Source organism: Heteronotia binoei, chromosome 13 (assembly GCF_032191835.1).
Source record: "Heteronotia binoei isolate CCM8104 ecotype False Entrance Well chromosome 13, APGP_CSIRO_Hbin_v1, whole genome shotgun sequence".
NCBI classification, from domain to species: domain Eukaryota; kingdom Metazoa; phylum Chordata; class Lepidosauria; order Squamata; family Gekkonidae; genus Heteronotia; species Heteronotia binoei.
In genome coordinates, this window is record NC_083235.1 from 66,901,491 (window position 1) to 66,921,587 (window position 20,097).

Consider the following 20,097-nt stretch of genomic DNA (forward strand, 5'->3'; position numbering starts at 1 on the left):
TCCTTCATTATTTACAGTTACAGTAACTTTATGGTTCCCAGGTCTGAGAATGATGCTACATCTCCAATAAAGTTTCTAAAAATATAGGTGTTTTAGGCTCTGCTCCTGTTCTCTTCCATTATCTGAGTATGAGAACCTACCCAGCTCCCTACCCCATCATTCGTAACCATCCCTAGTTGACACATTAAGAGACTGCTGCAGCATAATTCAATTCAAACTACACACAACAATTTGTCAAAGAAAAATACTTGCTAGAATCTTGTTCCTAGTGATAAGAAACCAGCTGATTTTCAAATTGGCAGAGGACTTTGTTGATTGTAACTCATTATAGCTTCTCTGGAATGGTGCACCAGACTATTTATAGATAAAGCCAGAGAACTCATTTTGAATTGCCTCGTTGTTGATTGCCTGAGGTGTGAAGCACCAAGTATAGTACTAGATTATGTTCTGATTCATTCTCAGGCTCCAGAATATGTTGAAACATGACAACAACTTGCAGCCTTACCCCACTCCAAGATTCTGTATCACTGACAATGCCGGGGGGACTGCCCTCTACTGGAGACTGTGAAGATTCTGGCTCTAGAGAGCACATAGTACCATCCTCTGACACTTGGGATTTCTCTGTGAGTTTGTCAATGCCTGGATTTTGGAAGAATATTAAGAATAGACTGAGCAATACTTACAGGGGATCAGCAATATAAGTTACACTAAAAAAATTCTCTCCTTGTCTTTTTATTGAGTACATTGTCAACAGAAGAATTTGCATCCTTCTACAGAAAGAAGTGATGTGAAGACATGGAAAATTAACAATTAGGTTTAAATTCTAAAAAGCCAAGACAGCCAGGATTGCTGAAGACACAGCTTAATCTTTTTCATTTTTTTGTGGTCAAATATGTTCATGATGCAAATCCCAGTTTCTAACACACACACACACACACACAAAACCCAACACAACTTACAAACAGAAACCTCCACAAATCAGTCAGAAAAAAATATCAATAAATTAAGGAACCCGTGCAAACAATATTTATTTGAAAAAAAATTCTGGCTGATTTAACCATTCCAGACCATGTAATTTTGAATTTTGTTCTGGAAGAATAGGGGGTCCTCTCAGGCTATATAATGGAAACAAGGAGGGATGAGCAAAAGACACACATCTGCACTGTACACTAATAGAATTACCCATAATGAAACTGTCTGAACAGAACTGAGACAACACAAAAGGACATAAGCATATCCTGGTGCAAGTAAGCCAGCTGGATGATTTCATACAGTCAGGATAGAGATCAAAGGATGAACTGACCCCTTGCAACAACGTTCCTGCATCACTGACAACAAGTACGGTATATACTAAGCAGATCGATCTGACCTGGAGTTGCCACGAGGCTGGCCTTCAGTGTTCCAGGCTCAGCAGGTGCTGCAGGGCGTGACCCTTCCATGGACACCCCATCCTGAGAGTTGGTACGAGATATAGGTTCGGGAGCTTTCTTTTTGCGCTGCAAAGCTTTCTGGATAGACTGCGAGTCTGTAGGCAGATTGGCCAGCTGGTGGAACACATTCCGCTTGCGAATAATGGCATAGACCAGATTGGAATTGCCTAGGAAATCACGGCAACATGAAGAAAAAGAAAAGAACAGGTAAACCGCCACCTTTACCGTTCCGCTAGAGGTGGAAAGAGGACTGCAAGTATCCCTAGAGGGCTGACAAGGGGTGTAATGTAAGCTCTGAAGAAACAATGGTTATTTATGGCCCTGCAGTAAAGCAGCATAAACAACATGAAGCTATTAGGGTTTGTAGAATCTTTCGGGCTCAAGTGCCGTGTTCTACTGGAGAAAGTTTTTCTTCCAGACGTTTCGTTCTCAGCTGCGGAGAACATCCTCAGTGGCGTTGCAGCCGGAGCAGGCGTTCTGACCATCTTGGCTGCTGTGCATTGAGTGAGGCCAGGGCTGCTGGAGAGCTGCTATTTCTAGGCTGGAGGGGGTGTGTTGAATGTACATTCAACAGCCATTTTCCTTATCACTTCCCTTCCAGGAAGCCCCACCAAACAATGGGCACATCCACAAACCAATTGCCCTCTCAACACACCCCCTCCAGCCTAGAAATAGCAGCTCTCCAGCAGCCCTGGCCTCACTCAATGCACAGCAGCCAAGAAGGTCAGAGCGCCTGCTCTGGCTGCAACGCCACTGAGGATGTTCTCCGCAGCTGAGAACGAAACGTATGGAAGAAAAACTTTCTCCAGTAGAACATGGCACTTGAGCCCGAAAATTCTACAAACCCTAATGATGTTGCCAGCCGTGAAAACCTGAAATCTTTGATAACATGAAGCTATACTGAAATAATAGCGACGTGTGAGGACAATGTCTCGTTTTCTCCCTTTTCCTGCTTTCACCCTTTCTTCATTCTTAGCGGAGAAGGATGGACAACTCCAAACAATGGCAAAATCTGGCCCACTAAACTAATGATCAGTTCGTAATCTATTATCCTCTTGGAAAGGAATCTCTACAAGAGACGTACAATCAGCCAGAGCAGCACAAAAGTAGAAAACCAGCTTATACTGTTAGGCAGAAATATGACACTAGCTGCTTGTGAAGTTGGAGGTCTAGAGGGCTCCTTGGTTTGTATCACCAAAAGTGACTTTACAATAGCAGGACTGGGGGTGGGGGGGTGGGAAACTATTCTCTGGTAGTAAGGATGCAGGGTTTGTTTCTGAGATAATCCTGCACTCCGGATTAGCTATTATTCCATGTCAGGTCTCAAGTCAGTGGTTCATGGTCTTACTTTCACACAGACAAAGCGGAAACTACAATGACTTGTATCAAAATATTGTTGAAATGATAAAAAGATAATAACAGAAGTTGGAGCAACAAGTGTTCATATTCTGGTTATTGGAGGAAAAAAAATTATGTTGTTCATTAATTAGAAGTTGCTGCTTCTTCTAGTAAAAAATTGAAAAGACAGACAGAAACAAACACAAACAAAATCCCAGGAGTCCTCATAATAATAATAATAAGAAGAAGAAGATATTGGATTTATATCCCGCCCTTCACTCCGAAGAGTCTCAGAGCGGCTCACAATCTCCTTTACCTTCTTACCCCACAACAGTCACCCTGTGAGGTGGGTGGGGCTGAAGAGGGCTCTCACAGCAGCTGCCCTTTCAAGGACAACCTCTGCCAGGGCTATGGCTGACCCAAGGCCATGCTAGCAGGTGCAAGTGGAGGAGTGGGGAATCAAACCCGGTTCTCCCAGATAAGAGTCCGCACACTTAACCACTACACCAAACCAGCTCTCTCAAGAAGACTCTCAAGCTCTAACAACCAAATGGATATCAGGGAAAGGAAATCTAGAAAAAAAGGTCTACACCAATTCTGCTACGGGTAAATCTATGTTATGCTCCTAAAGTAAAACATCTCTTAAAATATTTGTGCTCAAAATATAGTATCAAAAAAACCAACAGGACTGAATGCTTTAGCTACTTACCATCAAACTGGTATTGGATAATATTGTTGAAAACCTCCAGCAAAAAGAAGACAAGGTGATGGTTCTGGACAGTGGAGAAGAGGAACCATGTAGTTGAAAAGGCTTCCAGTAAGTGCAGCAGTTTGTTAGCAGCTACCATTGAAAGAGACTTCAAGTATGGCGATACTGGAGGAAGGTTAAGTAAGAGCAAGAAAGAGAAAAGGCAGATATTATGCATAAAGTCAGTGCAATCAGGGCACATGGTGTTTTACTGAGTTTCACAAGAGACAGGTTAGGGCTATGCATGCAGCTCGGGGGGAAAAACCCACATAATGCCTATACGCCATTATTCAGGTTCCCCAGAAGCCAAATCAGATTCTCTGATCTGATTCAGCTTCTCAAAGAGATATCACCCAAAGAGATATCTATTCGGCTTCTATACAGCTACCTCCCATTCCCATTCCACGGCAGGCTGGCTGAGGAAGGAAAGGCAATAGTAGCATGGCTTGGGCAGGAGGAGGTGGCATTTTCAATGCCATCCCTCCATTCCCCAGCCAGGCCCAGGAGCCACACCGCAGCGCGATCTTTCCCTTGTACAACGGACAGATTGTACCGCCACTTCTCTGGAGTTGCGCCACAGCCTCATAGGGCACAATGGAGAGACTCCAGAGAAGGAGTTTAAACTTTTAAAAAAACCCTCTCTCTTTGCTTCCCCAGCCAGCCTGCAGGCCAGCTGGGAAAGCGAAGAGGTGACATTTAAAGATGTCTCCTTGATCTGTCTTTGCTTCCCCAGTCAGCCTGGCTAAGGAAATTAAGGGGAGGCATCTTTAAAAGTCTCCCCACTCTGTCTTCCCTTCCCCAGCCGGCCTGCCATAGTGGACTGGATAGGGAAGCGAAGGTGAGAGAGTGCGTGTCACTTTCACTCCCCTCAACTTCCAAGCTTAGACTGGATGCCTTTCCAGCCATCAAGGGAGGCATCTTTAACCACCACCACCCTGCTTCCCCTTGGCAGGGCACCAAGGGAAACCAAGAGGAAAGGGAGGCATGTTACCATGCTTCCCCAACATCTCTTCCTTTCCCCGGGTGTCTCACCGCAGCAGAATGCCTAGAAAAGGGAAAGGAAGCCATGTCAACGTGTCTCCCTGACCTGTTTTCCCCGGGTGCCCTGCTGTGGAGGAGTGCCTGGGGAAGGAAAGGGGCGCAATGACCTTCCACTGGTCAGTTTCACTTCCATCCACATCTCAGCTGTTAGGCTTAAGTGGCCTAAACCTAACAGCTGATCAACACGGAATGAAACATAATGGAGCCAAATATATTTGGTTTCCTGAATACCCTCCCCTCCCCAAATACCAGTACAATACTGATACTGGCATTTGGGCACATGCAGAGATCCCAAACATTTTCTGGTCCCAAGTACCTGAATTTCACTGAGTTTTTTTTTTCTTGCACATCCCTAGAGACAATACTCAAATCCCAAACCCAGAAAGCTCAGTCTAACTTCTGACAGTGATGAAGACATGCAACAAGACTTCATAGAAAACACAAATTCAGCCCTTTATTAGAGAAAAGTGCTTATTACATATTAACGGCGCAAAAGCAAACAAAAGCAAAAAAATTAAATTTTATAATGAGGAATAGGATTTGTTCAGTACAAATCTTCTAGGCCAGTGAACTTTTAAACTGAAGCAGGATCAGCTTTTACTAGGAGGTAGGAAGAAAATGCATATTTTTACAGACCCCTATTATGATTTGTAAGCTGTCTTGAGTCGCAGGGGAAAGTGGGATATAAATATTTGATTAAATAAGTAGTTTGGGCAGGTTGATAACACTTAAGCAATTTCCCATTTGTTAGATTAGGTATGATTCTGACAGTGATTGTCCCACCTTTGTTATACTTGACCTGTAATTCTGGCTGTCGTGTTTCACTAAAAAAAAAAAAGTAGACTGCAAGAGTCTCTCCCCCACCCCCCTACAAATGCTGGTATGTTTCCTAAGGTTCAGCACAGGGCGACAGTCCAAGACCAGATCTGGGAAAGGGTGAGTAGACCTGTTGTCTGGAAGCTTAACAGCAAAATCAAACCTAAATGCATTTATAACAGCCTAAAACAACAATTAGGGTTTGTAGAATCTTTCGGGATCAAGTGCCGTGTTCTCCTGAAGAAAGTTTTCCTTCCAGACGTTTCGTTCTCAGCTGCGGAGAACATCCTCAGTGGCGTTGCAGCCAGAGCAGGCGCTCAGACTCAATGCACAGCAGCCAAGAAGGTCTGAGCGCCTGCTCCGGCTGCAACGCCACTGAGGATGTTCTCCGCAGCTGAGAACGAAACGTCTGGAAGGAAAACTTTCTCCAGTAGAACACAGCACTTGAGCCCGAAAGATTCTACAAACCCTAATGATGTTACCAGCCGTGAAAACCTGAAATCTTTGATAAAACAACCATCTTTGGAAACTCACCTGAGAAATGATGTCTTTTTTGTTCTAACTATTTTTCAATGACCTATGATGCCCTTGGCTCATAACATGCTAGGGGAGTTGCTAGCCTACTGTCCCGCAATGTTCAATTTTCATGCCAGGCATTAGAAAAAGATGACCGTGGCAGATACATTTTTATTAAAGGCTTATTAAATGAGAAGCCAATCACCCTAGCTAGTGTTTATGCCCCTAATTCTGGCAAACTAAAATTCATTCAAGAGGTAATGTCAAAACTTAAATTATTCCAAGAAGGACCCTTAATACTTAGTGCTGACTTGAACTATCTTATGAAAAAGAGGCTTGGCAGGAAATCAGTCCGTTCTCAATTTAGACCCTCTCCCAAACCCCAAACTTCAAACACTGGTCTCCAAAAAATCATGCTAGATATGGGGCTAACTGATGCATGGAGATTTCTTCACCAGAACGAGCGTGGTTTTTCCTACTTTTCATCTCAACACCAAACTCACACCCGAATTGACTACATTTTTATTTCTGACTCACTTTGCAGTATCTTAGTATGAGGAAAGAGATAGATATTTGTCATCAAATGGACAATCGGAGGACATTTAAAGAGTCAGCAAAAGATGTCCTTTCTCCATGGTGGCAATAAGAGGACTGAGGGAAGGAGTCCTCTCCCCACCTCTGTCCTACGCTAGTTTGGGCACGAAAACTCCAGCTCACATCAGAGGGGAGGGGGAACACTCTGGAGTCTGGAAAGAGGTAGAGAGCTTTAGAATTTTATCCATGGCTGACTTGCACACGTGTGATTTCCTCTGTGGGACTGAAGAGAAGCCACAAAGATGAATAGCATTTTTTTGCAACATTTAACACATCATGTCTAATACTTGGAATTAGGCTCAGATTCTTGTAACCCTAGCACTATTAGATCATTTATTAAAATGTCTCATCCTGCTGATTACATTACTTATACTGTACAATCTGCCTTAAGTCTCAGTGAGAAAGACAGATAAAGCCTGTAAATAAATAAATACATGTGTGCATAAGAATATTCGAACAGATGCAACAGGAAGCTGATTTTTTTATTATTTTGTGCGTCTGTGTGTGCGTCTGCACCTGGAAGTCATGTTGACCTTTGGTGACTAACCCCTACTAGGAGCCTAGAGGATTTCAAAGAGGTGGCTGAATAAAGCCTGCCCCCACCTCCTGATTTCTGGTATTCCAAGGAGGTCTCCCATCCAAGTATTTGCCAGAGTCGACCCTGCATAGCTTCGGAGATCTGATCAGATCAGGCTTGCCTAGGCTATCCGGGTCAGGGCTGAAACTGACACATTTTATATTTTAAATGCTAATTTAAGAGATGCTATCTACACATTTTGCAAGAAAAAGAAGTGACAGAAGTATAACGTCTTGCATGCTGCTCAGCGGCTGCCGCTTTCTTAAACGGGGAATGCCTACATTTATAAAAGCATATTTTAAAATAAGGGAATTTGATCAGACAAACCTACTTTAGTTCTTGGATCGACGATGTTAAATAATGTGCATGAATGACAACACAACAGGTTCTGCAGACTGCCTGGTCGTGAGTCACAGGGAGAATGACAAATAAGTCAAAGAAATAAACAAAGATGGAACCAACTAATTTCAGGCATCAACTAATTTCAGGCATCTAATCATCGAGCTGCATTGTACTGGGGAAGTCAGCTGATGCCATCTGCTGTACTTAAGGCAGAACTGCAACATGAAATTATTTTGAGACTTGCAGAACAGACAGACACACATGAACCTATGAAGCTGCCTTATACTGAATCAGACCCTGGGTCCATCAAAGTCAGTATTGTCTACTCACACTGGCAGCGGCTCTCCAGGGTCTCAAGCTGAGGTTTTTCACACCTATTTGCCTGGACCCTTTTTTGGAGATGCCGGGGATTGAACCTGGGGCCTTCTGTTTCCCAAGCAGATGCTCTACCACTGAGCCACCGTCCCTCCCTTGACCAGCAGTGGCTCTCCAGGGTCTCAAGCGGAGGCTTTTCACACCTATTTGCCTGGACCCTTTTTTGGAGATGCCGGGGATTGAACCTGGGACCTTCTGTTTCCCAAGCAGATGCTCTACCACTGAGCCACCGTCCCTCCCCTGACCAGCAGTGGCTCTCCAGGGTCTCAAGCGGAGGCTTTTCACACCTATTTGCCTGGACCCTTTTTTGGAGATGCCGGGGATTGAACCTGGGGCCTTCTGTTTCCCAAGCAGATGCTCTACCACTGAGCCACCGTCCCTCCCCTGACCAGCAGTGGCTCTCCAGGGTCTCAAGCGGAGGCTTTTCACACCTATTTGCCTGGACCCTTTTTTGGAGATGCCGGGGATTGAACCTGGGACCTTCTGCTTCCCAAGCAGATGCTCTACCACTGAGCCACCGTCCCTCCCCACATAGACGTACCCTTCTGAGCATTACTGGGATCTTACAACATTTTTATTCATAGTGTCTGCCTCCAAAGGGGTCTCTAAACACCAAGAGTGAAGATTCCCGGGCACTACATCTGTCAACATTGCTCGGCTTTACCCAAGGTTCCTAGAAATTTGCTGCTGGGCATTAAATGCTGCTGATATTTTGGAATGATGTTGGTTTGACCTAAAACCACAACAGTTAGGTTAGCATCCCTCACTTTAAGATCAGATGGCTTACCATTCACAACGATGGTAAGGAGGCAGTCAAAGAGGGGCTGCAGTCGCTGGTGCCCACTAGTTATGATCTTGTGAAAGACCTAGAGCATAGAATAGAGGTGAAGAAGAGCCGGCAGAGTTACAATGCTTGCATCTATCGTGGTGGTTGTCAAGATACATATGCGGTGCCAGACGTTAGTCTAGTTTGTCATGAAACAGTAATCTTATTTCCTGCCCACCTCTCCCCAAAAGACATCTGCACAGGCACTGGTGAAAGCAAAAACAAAACCCAAGGAAAAACATCGCACTCACAATGATAAGAAGATCAGCGTGAGTCCCTGTAAATACAGGGATATCCATTGGTACTCGCACAGAATAAGGCTTGTTCAGGCGAACTCCAAAATTTCTCTCCCCACTAAGCAACAACAGGATGAAGACACCAATATGCGTAAGCCCAACCCGAGCTGTGAAAGGAAACAGTGTTGAATATAAGTCACTCATTTGGCCAATGGAGACAAACAGTTAAAAATAAAAGCAAAAGGCAAGCAAAGAGTCCAAAACCCTATCGATGTTCAGCAAGGTACCTTTAGTGGGAAAGTAAAGGAAAAGCTAAGGATACAGCTAACCCACAACTGCTGACACCCAAACACTTTTGTCAGATGGCAGTACGTACAAATTTGATTCCACTGTAAACAAAACTGTATATATATATCCAAAGACTGGCACAGAACAACAACACAGATCTCTTCCTTCTCCTCTAAGATCACTCAAATAATAGCGGCTGATTCTATGAAGGGACAAGAAAAGTCCAATTAAACTTGTGAACTCTAAATTCATCAGGATGCTGGAGTCTGTGAACTCCGTCCACTCAGCCACACTCTCACACAAGCCCTAATGAAACACACTCACCTTTGTTGTTCCATCTGTCCTAAGCACCTCCCTCAGGCCTAGAAGTTCCTAAATCACAGCTGCCATTTAAGCCGTTGCACACAACTTTACCGATGTTAGCACGCAAGGACTGTCGGTCGAGGTATGCTTGCCATCGAAGCAGTTGTTTCAGGCCCAAAATCAGTGGAAGACGGTGACATGCAAGTAGGCAGCAGAAGTGGATTCCGCCTATCGTCACCTGATCCCAAGCTGTTGCCACCCAGCAGGATCCATGGTGGGCTGCAAAGGAAGTGTCGTCCTCTGCAGCCTGCCTTGGATTATGCCAGTGTGACAGCAGCATGAGCAATAGCATACCCTGCTTCTCGAGTCTGCCATCTTGGATCCTGCTGGTGGCATGTGAAGTGTTGGAATGATTCACCAGTTTGAGCCAGCCCTGGGGCTATAGCGATGCAGACTGGTAATTTCTGACTTATTCCCACAAGCACCAGCATATTATCACAATCACTTTATGTGACTGCAGACTAATTTCAGGTACACTCACAATGTTATTTCCAATATGAGGGTACAATCAGAAATGAATACATGAACATAAGAACATATGAAGCTGTCTTATCAGACCCTCGGTCCATCAAAGTCAGTATTGTCTTCTCAGACTGGCAGCGGCTCTCCAGGGTCTCAAGCTGAGGTTTTTCACACCTATTTGCCTGGACCCTTTTTGGAGATGCCAGGGATTGAACCTTGGACCTTCTGCTTCCCAAGCAGATGCTCTACCACTGAGCCACCGTTCCTCCTGCATATAAAGCTGCCTTCTACTGAATCAGACCCTGGGTCCATCAAAGTCAGTATTGTCTTCTCAGACTGGCAGCAGCTCTCCAGGGTCTCAAGCTGAGGTTTTTCACACCTCTTTGCCTGGACCCTTTTTTGGAGATGCCAGGGATTGAACCTGGGACCTTCAGCTTACCAAGCAGATGCTCTACCACTGAGCCACCATCCCTCCCCTAATATGAACATATGAAGCTGCCTTATCAGACCCTCGGTCCATCAAAGTCAGTATTGTCTTCTCAGACTGGCAGCAGCTCTCCAGGGTCTCAAGCTGAGCTTTTTCACACCTATTTGCCTGGACCCTTTTTTGGAGATCCCAGGGATTGAACCTGGGACCTTCTGCTTACCAAGCAGATGCTCTACCACTGAGCCACCGTCCCTCCCCTAATATGAACATATGAAGCTGCCTTCTACTGAATCAGACCCTCGGTCCATCAAAGTCAGTATTGTCTTCTCAGACTGGCTGCGGCTCTCCAGGGTCTCAAGCTGAGGCTTTTCACACCTATTTGCCTGGACCCTTTTTTGGAGATGCCAGGGATTGAACCTGGGACCTTCTGTTTGCCAAGCAGATGCTCTACCACTGAGCCACCGTTCCCCTATATGTAATGAAATGAAATGTAAAAATCCAGCCTTTCAAACAGAAGCCCAAGCCTCTAAAACAGTCAAGAAAAACTTACACTGATCAGCTCTGGCATCATTCAGGAAGTACAGAATTGGCACCAAGATATCCAGGACATCACTGCTCTTAAGCACAAAGAAGAGGAATTTCTGAAAGAGAGAGAAAACACTCGTCTTCTCTGCGCAGCTTTTTTTCTTTAGAACGTCTGCATAAGGATCAGTGGCCTGCCAAATCAAGCTGATGCTCCCATGAAACTAGGTCAGCAGAAAGAAGAAAATAACGCTAAACCAGCATGTACCGAAGCAGGAATTCCACATTTAGAAGTGTAGCTTATGAGAAACCCTGCTGCGGGCCCAGCAGGAAGATTAAACCCCACACTTTATCCAGAGCAATGAAAAGGCCGCTCCGAAAGGATTTTTTTCCCTCTGTTGACCAGTTGTCATCGTAATGGCAGACTTTGTCTATATGAGCAACATTAGACGGAGGCCTTCTCAGGTGTCAGGCGTGCTGTATCAGCGACGTATACATCATCCAAGTTGATGCTCATACTTATCCTTGCAAGTAGAATGGCATATCAAGCAATAATCAGCAGCAGCAAGGCTGGCAACATTCCAAGGTAACAAGGCATGAATCCCTACATTAATTAATATTTTTCACTTTTGCTAATCCTCCACACACATGTCATTATAACAAAACTTTGCTACAAAGCTGGAACTGCAATTTGGACAAACCCAGTCACTAAGCCTGCTTCCCCCTGAAAGTTTTCCATGTCCCCCCATCAAACTACAATGGTTCTTTACTAGTCATCTCCCTTCTGAGATCTGACCCTCTCAGAGATCCTAGTCTAATACTCTGCTGCGCCACGATGGCTCCCCCTGTCCTCCTTCCATGAGGGCTGATCTCTGTCCTATTCTACTCCTCAACACTACCAAACAGGTCAGTACCTTGTTGAAATCACAAAGCTTCCAGAAGAGGACCAGGAGCTCCTGATGGAACTGGATTTTTTTGGTAGAATTTGGCAAATATGTCTGAAGCAGTGGATTGGAAAGTAGCCGGGCCATTCCTTTTAGAATGAACTGAAAATCCTGCCAACACAGAGAATGTAAGTAGAAAACATAGTTTGAGGACCAATGCACATTCACTAAGCAAGCAAAAAAAAATAGAACTTTACCTCTTCTCTGTGTATCCTAGACAGGTAATTCACAAAAAGGTTGTCTGGTCCTGGAGGCTGGATTAAAAGGAATTGGAATGTTAAGCTTAGTTTTGAATACCATATATATGACGAACTGCTCTGAATTCTCTAGCAGACTTTCTCATCATATATTGCAAATGTATTGACAAATCCTAAAAACATAAAGGCCATTTCCCACTACAGGAAATAAATAAAATGTACATTGCAGTAATTCACTGTCCAGAACCACAGTCTCACTTATTATGTGTACATTTTATTCTGTGAAAAGGTATACTTCTACAAAGCAAGCTGCATTAACTATTGAAGAAAATGAAACTTTTCTTCCTTTCTTGTGTCTTCCTAAAGATTAGACACTGTGATTTCTTTTAAAACATATAGGGGAATTCCATCCCCTTCCACTATTCCTTGCCATGACCTCTTAGGAGTAAGTTCTGGCCAAAGCTTGTAAAGTTCTTCTACAATATGCAATCCCTCCCAAGCAATTTTCTTTCCCATGCCCTTTATCTTTTCTCTGCTCCATCACTTATTCCCTAGCTTCTGCTAAATAGACTGCTAAAGACCATTTCCTATTACATATGGAGGACTGCTAAGTAGTGTTCAACACAAAAAGTGATCCCTTTTCCAGTTCTACAGAGGCTTAGGGTAGCATGCAAACTCTAAGGAGTCAACTAACTTGGTACCATCAGATATGGTCTGGGTGTTTTGTGCTACAGCTTATTCCCAGCCACAAACCAGTCCAACTCGGATTGGGGCCACAGTGTGCAGGACAGGGCACTTATGCTGGGTTTGCAACCTACTGGGGAACCATAAACATACTGATGACTACAGGTATGTCCTCCAGTAGAGCAAACGACTGCTCCTGGGGCCATTTCAGGTCAGGAAAATGATGCAGAGCAAAGGAGGCTTAAGACTCCTCTCTGTGCTCCCAGTCCAAATTGAGGATTTCTGTGTGTGGGAATTAAGTTTTCAGTTTGGAACATCCAGCACACATCTAGTTAATAGTCTATGTGTTTCTTATATCGACACTGCAATGCGTGGATTGGTTCTTAGTCTCTACAGAGGGACAAAAAACTGCAAAATTGTTATGGTCTCATTAGCAGAAATTAAAAATGCATTAACTCAACAAGTATGACAACAATAAACACTACAGGAAGAAATGCTATGTTTTTATAATGAGTTTAACAACATGGGTTTAACAAACATTCAGAGGCAAATGTCCAAACAAAGCTCCACACTTCTCTCTCTCTCTCTCTCTCTCTCTCTCTCTCTCTCTCTCTCTCTCGTATTTATATTTGCATGTGTGTGTATGTGTGTGTGTGTGCCCCATGGCACAGAGTGGTACGCTGCAGTACTGCAGGCTCTGGTCACAACCTGAGATCAATTCCGGCGGAAGCTGGGTTCATGTAGCCAGCTCAAGGTTGACTCAGCCTTTCATCCTTCCGAGGTCGGTAAACTGAATACGCAGCTTGCTGGGGGTAAAGTGTGGATGACTGGGGAAGGCAATGGCAAGCCACCCTGTAAAAAGTCTGCCAAGAAAACATTGTGATGTGACATCACCCCATGGGTTGGTAACAACTCGGTGCTTGCCCAGGGGACTACCTTTACCTTTTTTAAGCATGTGTGCACACATGTACACCTGGAATTCATGAGATCTCTGGAGACTGACGCCAACTGGGGGCCTGGAGGACATTCAAGGAGGTGGCTACATAAATCCCATCCCTGCTTCTGGTATTCCAAGGAGGTCTCCCATCCAAGTACTTACCAGAGTCAACTCTGCTTAGCTTTCAAGATCTGATGAGACTGGGCTTGCCTGGGCTATCCAGGTCAGGGCGCTCCACACTTTTCTTTAAAGAAAAGGAGGGGGGGGGGAGTCAAGGATGCCTAACTCTTTATCGCCAGGAGTTTTTTTCATTCCAAATCACGATTGTAAGTTGCCTCTTTTGCTCTCCTCCCCCCCAAAAAAGATGTTCCAGGAACTGTTTACCAGGCAAAACACATATCTGGAATTTGGGGGGAGGGGTAATAGCTGGGGGCAATTTGGAAAGGAAGAGGTTGCCAGGAGGGACACGGTTAAGCATTTGCATTACATCCATGGCATACAACACACCGTGTTGTCCTCCAAAGATTATGAAGCTCAAGATTCTTCATAACCATTTTGGAAATTTTATGAGACTTACAGCTGAAAACCATCCAATTCTGGAAGGCTGAGCACCAATCAAACCCAGCAGGACTGTTTCGGTGCTTGAGATGCTCGGAAGAAGAGCCAGTTAATTTTGTCACTCAGTACTGAAAATGCTTCTTTTGTTTCTACTGTCTATTTCAAAAGAATGCAATACCTTTTCAGCATACTGTGGAGTTAGAAATAAAAGCAGAGAAAGCAGAATACTTTCCACCGCAGTGTGTGAAAAGCCCTGAAGCAAACTAGTCAGCACACAAAGTAATACAGGACAAGGATTCAGAGATAGTTAGTTCCAGGAGTCATTTTGTAGAAAAATAGATGGTGGAGCACATCCAGGTATTATTAAGCAGCTGCACCTACTATTTAATGGGCAGGGTATGTAGGTGGAGAGGAGAAGGGGGAACCCTCAGAAAGGTTCAGGAGCTGTGCTCCTTTGACCTCCTGCTGAATTCAAGGCCTGGTTAGTTCAGTTAGGTGTACACTGAAAGAACACAGGACCACCACAACTGCTGAAACTGTCTCAGTGGTGGTCAAAGACTAGCATGAAGTCAGAAAAATCCAAGACTTCAGAGGGGCCTTTACCGCTGAAATCTGCACTGGAAGAGGGGAGAACAGCTCAGACTGTATCTCAATGACCTACTAGAAGAAGAAGATGAAGATATTGGATTTATATCCCGCCCTCCACTCCAAAGAGTCTCAGAGCAGCTCACAATCTCCTTTCCCTTCCTCCCCCACAACAGACACCCTGTGAGGTGGGTGGGGCTGGAGAGGGCTCTCACAGCAGCTGCCCTTTCAAGGACAGAGCTTCAGAGCGGCCTACAATCTACTTTCCCTTCCTTCCCCACAACAGACACCCTGTGAGGTGGGTGGGGCTGGAGAGGGCTCTCACAGCAGCTGCCCTTTCAAGGACAACCTCTGCCAGGGCTATGGCTGACCCAAGATCATGCTAGCAGGTGCAAGTGGAGGAGTGGGGAATCAAACCCGGTTCTCCCAGATGAGAGTCCACACACTTAACCACTACACCAAACTGGCTATTTGTGTGAGAAGCCCCTGAGAAATAACCAATGACCAGGCCTACACTGAACCACTTGGAAGCCTTGAGCTATTGTTTATGAGTTGTATTTTCTCCTGTACTGTAACTGTTATTGCTTTTGCTTTAAAATAGACTCTTTTTCCGCTTAAGTTTTGCCTAGGGCTCAAGAACACCATCTATCTTTGCCGGAACTGTCTTTAGAAAATCTTCCTGGTGGTGTTTGATGGAAAGCCTTTCAGACTGCCCATTAGGGTTGCCAAGTCCCATCTGGCAGGGGGATTTGGGGGCATTCCGAGGGTTGGCGGGGACATCACACAACATCCCCAGCCCAATGACACCACCCAGAAGTGACATAATCACATCGCATGGGGGATACTCTGAGTTTTGGAAAAACTCTATGGTTACATTGGGCTTAAACCATAGAGTTTGCCCCAAAACCAACGCTTATCCTCCATACAATGACTTCACTTCCGGGTGATGTCATTCATGTAGGGGACGTTGTGCAGCTATGTCCCCACTTAAGGGAGAGGTTTCCCCTGCTGGCCAGCTGGTCTGCAGCAGAGAAGAGCCCCAAAACCAGGGGATCCCCTGCTGGGATCTGGGAGAACCGGGTTTGATTCCCCACTCCTCCACTTGCACCTGCTGGAATGGCCTTGGGTCAGCCATAGCTCTGGCAGAAGTTGTCCTTGAAAGGGCAGCTGCTGTGAGAGCCCTCTCCAGCCCCACCCACCTCACAGGGTGTCTGTTGTGGGGGAGGAAGGTAAAGGAGATTGTGAGCCGCTCTGAGACTCTTCGGAGTGGAGGGCGGGATATAAATCCAATATATTCTTCTTCTTCTTCTTGGGATGTGGGACTGGCAACTCTACTTCCCATCTTAACCACTAACTGATTTCTAGACTCACTTGGATGTAAAAAGTGGCTTTGGTGGTTGCATAAAAACCCCTAACCAGATAAACAGATTTAGACTGTTCCGGTGTTTGCAATTTGAGAGTATTGTTGTAATGCACACCAATGAAAATTTCTACTCAGAACTCTGTTGCCTGTTTTATGTCACATTCTATAAATATGTATCTACAGACTTCTCTGGAAAAGGCAGGCAGCATCACCACCACATAAAGAACACGAAATGTGGGACACACACGCAACTAAATCCGGGACACACTCACATCTGCATCATCCATAACTGTTCCAGTAGTGGTGCCATCTACTGTAGGACTTGAGCTGGTTGACGTATCATAGTCCAGCGTGACTATCAGGACTTGGGCAGCCTGCTCCACCAGAGGTTCACGATAGTCCGAGAAGAGCAAGTGGTTATAAGGGATCCCGTAGCCCACTGGATCATAAGCACAGATGATATTCAAGAGGGAAGTGAACAGTGGTAGCGCATGCCTGAAAAAGGATTCAACATGCTCAAAAAAAAAGACTCCGGAAAACGAGTGCGTCGTGCCAAAAGCCTTCCAAAGAGAACCAGACATTCTACAAGATGTACATCCCACTAGCATTGATCCACTGTATTGTGAAAGTGTGGAAGTAATGCCTACGTACCACAGAGTCAATAAGGATTAGTGAAAGGAGAGGAAAAGCTAGTTTCAGGTATTGTCTGACCATTTGCATGAATGAAATTATGTTCCATGTATACAACAGCATAAAACCAGGCCCAAACCATTATGACCTATATCTTTCCTCATGTACATGCTCCTGTTGCAAGGATATCTCCTTTAACTGCAGAATACAATCGCCAAGCCTCTAAAGATGCCTACTGGATAGTAACAGTGTTCATAATAATCGCCATGCGCATTTTAAAACTTATCCTCTCAACAAATCTTTGACCACATCAAATTAACAATAAGACAGTAAACGATATTATGATCTTCAGTGTATTTATTTTACTGCTTTAAAGACCAAGCGCCATCGCATGCCGACTACCAACATGCCCATATTGTCAAAGATTTCAGGTTTTCACGGCTGGTAACATCATTAGGGTTTGTAGAATCTTTCGGGATCAAGTACCATGTTCTACTGGAGAAAGTTTTCCTTCCAGACGTTTCGTTCTCAGTTGCGGAGAACATCCTCAGTGGCGTTGCAGCCGGAGCAGGAAGGAAAACTTTCTGGAAGGAAAACTTTCTGGAAGGAAGGAAAACATCTGGAAAGAAAACTTTCTCCAATAGAACACGGTACTTGATCCCGAAAGATTCTACAAACCCTAATGCCCATATTGCTCTTTGATTCTTTTAACAAATGGGGAGGTAAGGAGAGGCAACGCTAACAAAGCTGCACTCACACAAAGGTGGACAGGACACAATCCAATTTACATTCGACGTGGGCTAACACAAATATACTGTAGTTCCTCTGGGAATGGGAATATTTTTTTCCTACATTCTGATGCTGAAAAGTATGCCATTTAGAGGCACAGCTGGTCTGTGAGAAATGAACACACGCCCCCGATTTCCATTCTTTATTACTCTATGGATCTATTGTGCTTTTGAGTTCTATGAAGGTCATTCAAAAGGTTGACAACTGATTGCATAGATGTGCCCCTACACTTTGCTTACCACGCATTTTCTTCCTTTGAATTATTATTTAAGGTTTCACCTCCAAAAACACACCTGTGCTCCAGAGCTAAGTAAAAACAAAGCTCTTTCTGTTTTCATAGAAGCAACTCACTTTCTTCCTGTATATTTATGCATTATGCCTTATTACATCGGCGCTTCCATACAGATTCCAAAAAATCAAGAATCCCACCTCTACAGAAAAAAAAAAAAAAATTTATTATTTTTTTTCTCTTCTGCATTACCACCGGACATAATGCAATGAAACCCTTGCCTCTACTTTGAATCCATTCAGTCTTCTCCACACAGTAGAGATTTTAATTTCGAGATTATCATTGCTGCTCTGGTAACATGGTTCCAGTGAGATGGAATCATAAAATTCAAGAATATTCAACAGATAAGATTTTTTTTAAAGCACCCCAGCTGCATACTTGGAAAACTATCAGTAATCAGTCCTTCATTATGCCAACTAAAGTCGAAACTGGAAAACAACCAGTAGACTTCTAAAAACAACAGAGGCAGTAACAGTTAACGGGCCTAATGAAATTAAATACGCCACTTTGAGAAATGGAGGTTCAGATAACTGCCACAAGAGAGGGGAGGAACGGCGGCTCAGTGGTAGAGCATCTGCTTGGGAAGCAGAAGGTCCCAGGTTCAATCCCTGGCATCTCCAAAAAAGGGTCCAGGCAAATAGGTGTGAAAAACCTCAGCTTGAGACCCTGGAGAGCCGCTGCCAGTCTGAGAAGACAATACTGACTTTGATGGACCAGGGGTCTGATTCAGTATAAGGCAGCTTCATATGTTCATATGTTCAATAGTACCCACCAGACATTAAGGAATATTAACCAAAATATGCAAGAAATGTCCGTTGAGTGTCTGAAGTCCCCATTTCAGTAAATATCAGAATCTGCAACTGCAAGCCAGGCATATAAAAGATCTAACCATTCCCCTTCCTTCCCGTATAAGGGAAGTACCACTATTGGGGTAAAACGTATGAGTTGTAGTTCAATTTAGGCAAGGCTGATTTCTCACTAGCATTGCTTTGCCCCCAGGCTTCTGTTTCCCACCCACCCACCCCAGTGCAAGTGATTGATTTCCCACCGTTTGCTCTGTGGGTGCATTTCGACATGGGGCTCTCTCCAGTTCCCCGCACGGTTGTGTGATGCTGTCTTTTAAGGATTACAATGCTGCACAGGGAGCTGGAAGGAGCCTCGTGTCAAAATGTGCTGGCGGAGCAGCTGGTGGGAAATTGATCCCTTGAGCCAGGAGAAAACAGAAGCCTGGGGGGTGCAGCAGTACTAGTGAGAAACTGGTCCAAAGATTAATGTTCTTAAAGTAATAAAGTAATGGAACACAGGTATTGAAAGCAACCACCGGAACAGGGAAGAAAATGGAGGAGAGATATAGACGGGTTTTTCACGAAAGGATAATAGTTTGAGTTAAATCAGAACGGGTACAAAGCATGTATCACAGGCAGTTAAACCACCTCTTACCTGTTCTCAGTGGAACAGAAGAACTGGACCCAGGGATTAGTGTTGCTGCTGTCTGAGGAAGGTGGCAGATACATGACTTCAGAGAAACAGGTCAGCAGGAGTTTCAATAGCTCTGACCTGGAAAAGCATATAAACAAAAAGTCTTGGCCTGCTGCCATGTGGAGATTTCACTCCTTTTTCAGCCCTCACCTGGATAGGCCGGCTAGCCCAATCGTCAGACACTGGAAGCTAAAGCAGGGTTGACCTTGGCTAGTATTTGTAAGGGCAACCTTCAGGGGGTGTGACGCATAGGGTGGCCAGACCGTCCCGGTCTCCCGGGAAAGTCCTGGTTCTGGCCGCCAATTCCCGGCTCCCGGGCTGGCTATACCGAGACCATTAGAGGTCCCGGTTTAGCCAGCCAGAGAGCCGGTGGGCCGCGCGCGGGGGCGGGGAAGGCGGCGAGTGAGGGAGGGAGCATCTCTGTGCATGCACGGGGACGCTCCCTCCCTCACTCGCCGCCTTCCCCGCCCGCGCGCGGGGCCCGGCGGCAGAGGCCGGGGAGGCGGCGGAGAGGCCGGTGCTGGTCGCTGGAGGGCCTCCAGAGACTCCAGAGGGCCTCCAGCGACCAGCGCCGACCAGCGGAGGCCGCGGAGAGGCCGGCGCTGGTCGCTGGAGGCCCTCCAGAGACTCCGGAGGTCCTCCAGCGACCAGCGCCGACCAGCGGAGGCCAGCGCCGACCAGCCCGCCCGCCCGGAGGGGAGGCCGCCACCCGCCCTGGAAGAAGGTAAGCAGGCAGGGAGG

The 20,097-nt window shown here is 45.3% G+C and overlaps 1 protein-coding gene across 1 annotated transcript in view; it reads right to left on the reverse strand.

Annotated features, from left to right (window-relative positions):
* HID1 (HID1 domain containing) overlaps window positions 1-20,097 on the reverse strand; it is a 97,832-nt gene that overhangs the window by 23,258 nt on the left and 54,477 nt on the right. The window contains exons 6-15 of the mRNA XM_060251934.1: window positions 19,318-19,434; window positions 16,442-16,664; window positions 12,043-12,099; window positions 11,816-11,956; window positions 10,930-11,020; window positions 8,855-9,006; window positions 8,565-8,643; window positions 3,478-3,642; window positions 1,370-1,597; window positions 506-639 (exon numbers count right to left, since the gene is read on the reverse strand). Coding sequence (XP_060107917.1) covers window positions 506-639; window positions 1,370-1,597; window positions 3,478-3,642; window positions 8,565-8,643; window positions 8,855-9,006; window positions 10,930-11,020; window positions 11,816-11,956; window positions 12,043-12,099; window positions 16,442-16,664; window positions 19,318-19,434 — 1,387 coding nt within the window. The remainder of the gene's footprint in view (window positions 1-505; window positions 640-1,369; window positions 1,598-3,477; window positions 3,643-8,564; window positions 8,644-8,854; window positions 9,007-10,929; window positions 11,021-11,815; window positions 11,957-12,042; window positions 12,100-16,441; window positions 16,665-19,317; window positions 19,435-20,097) is intronic.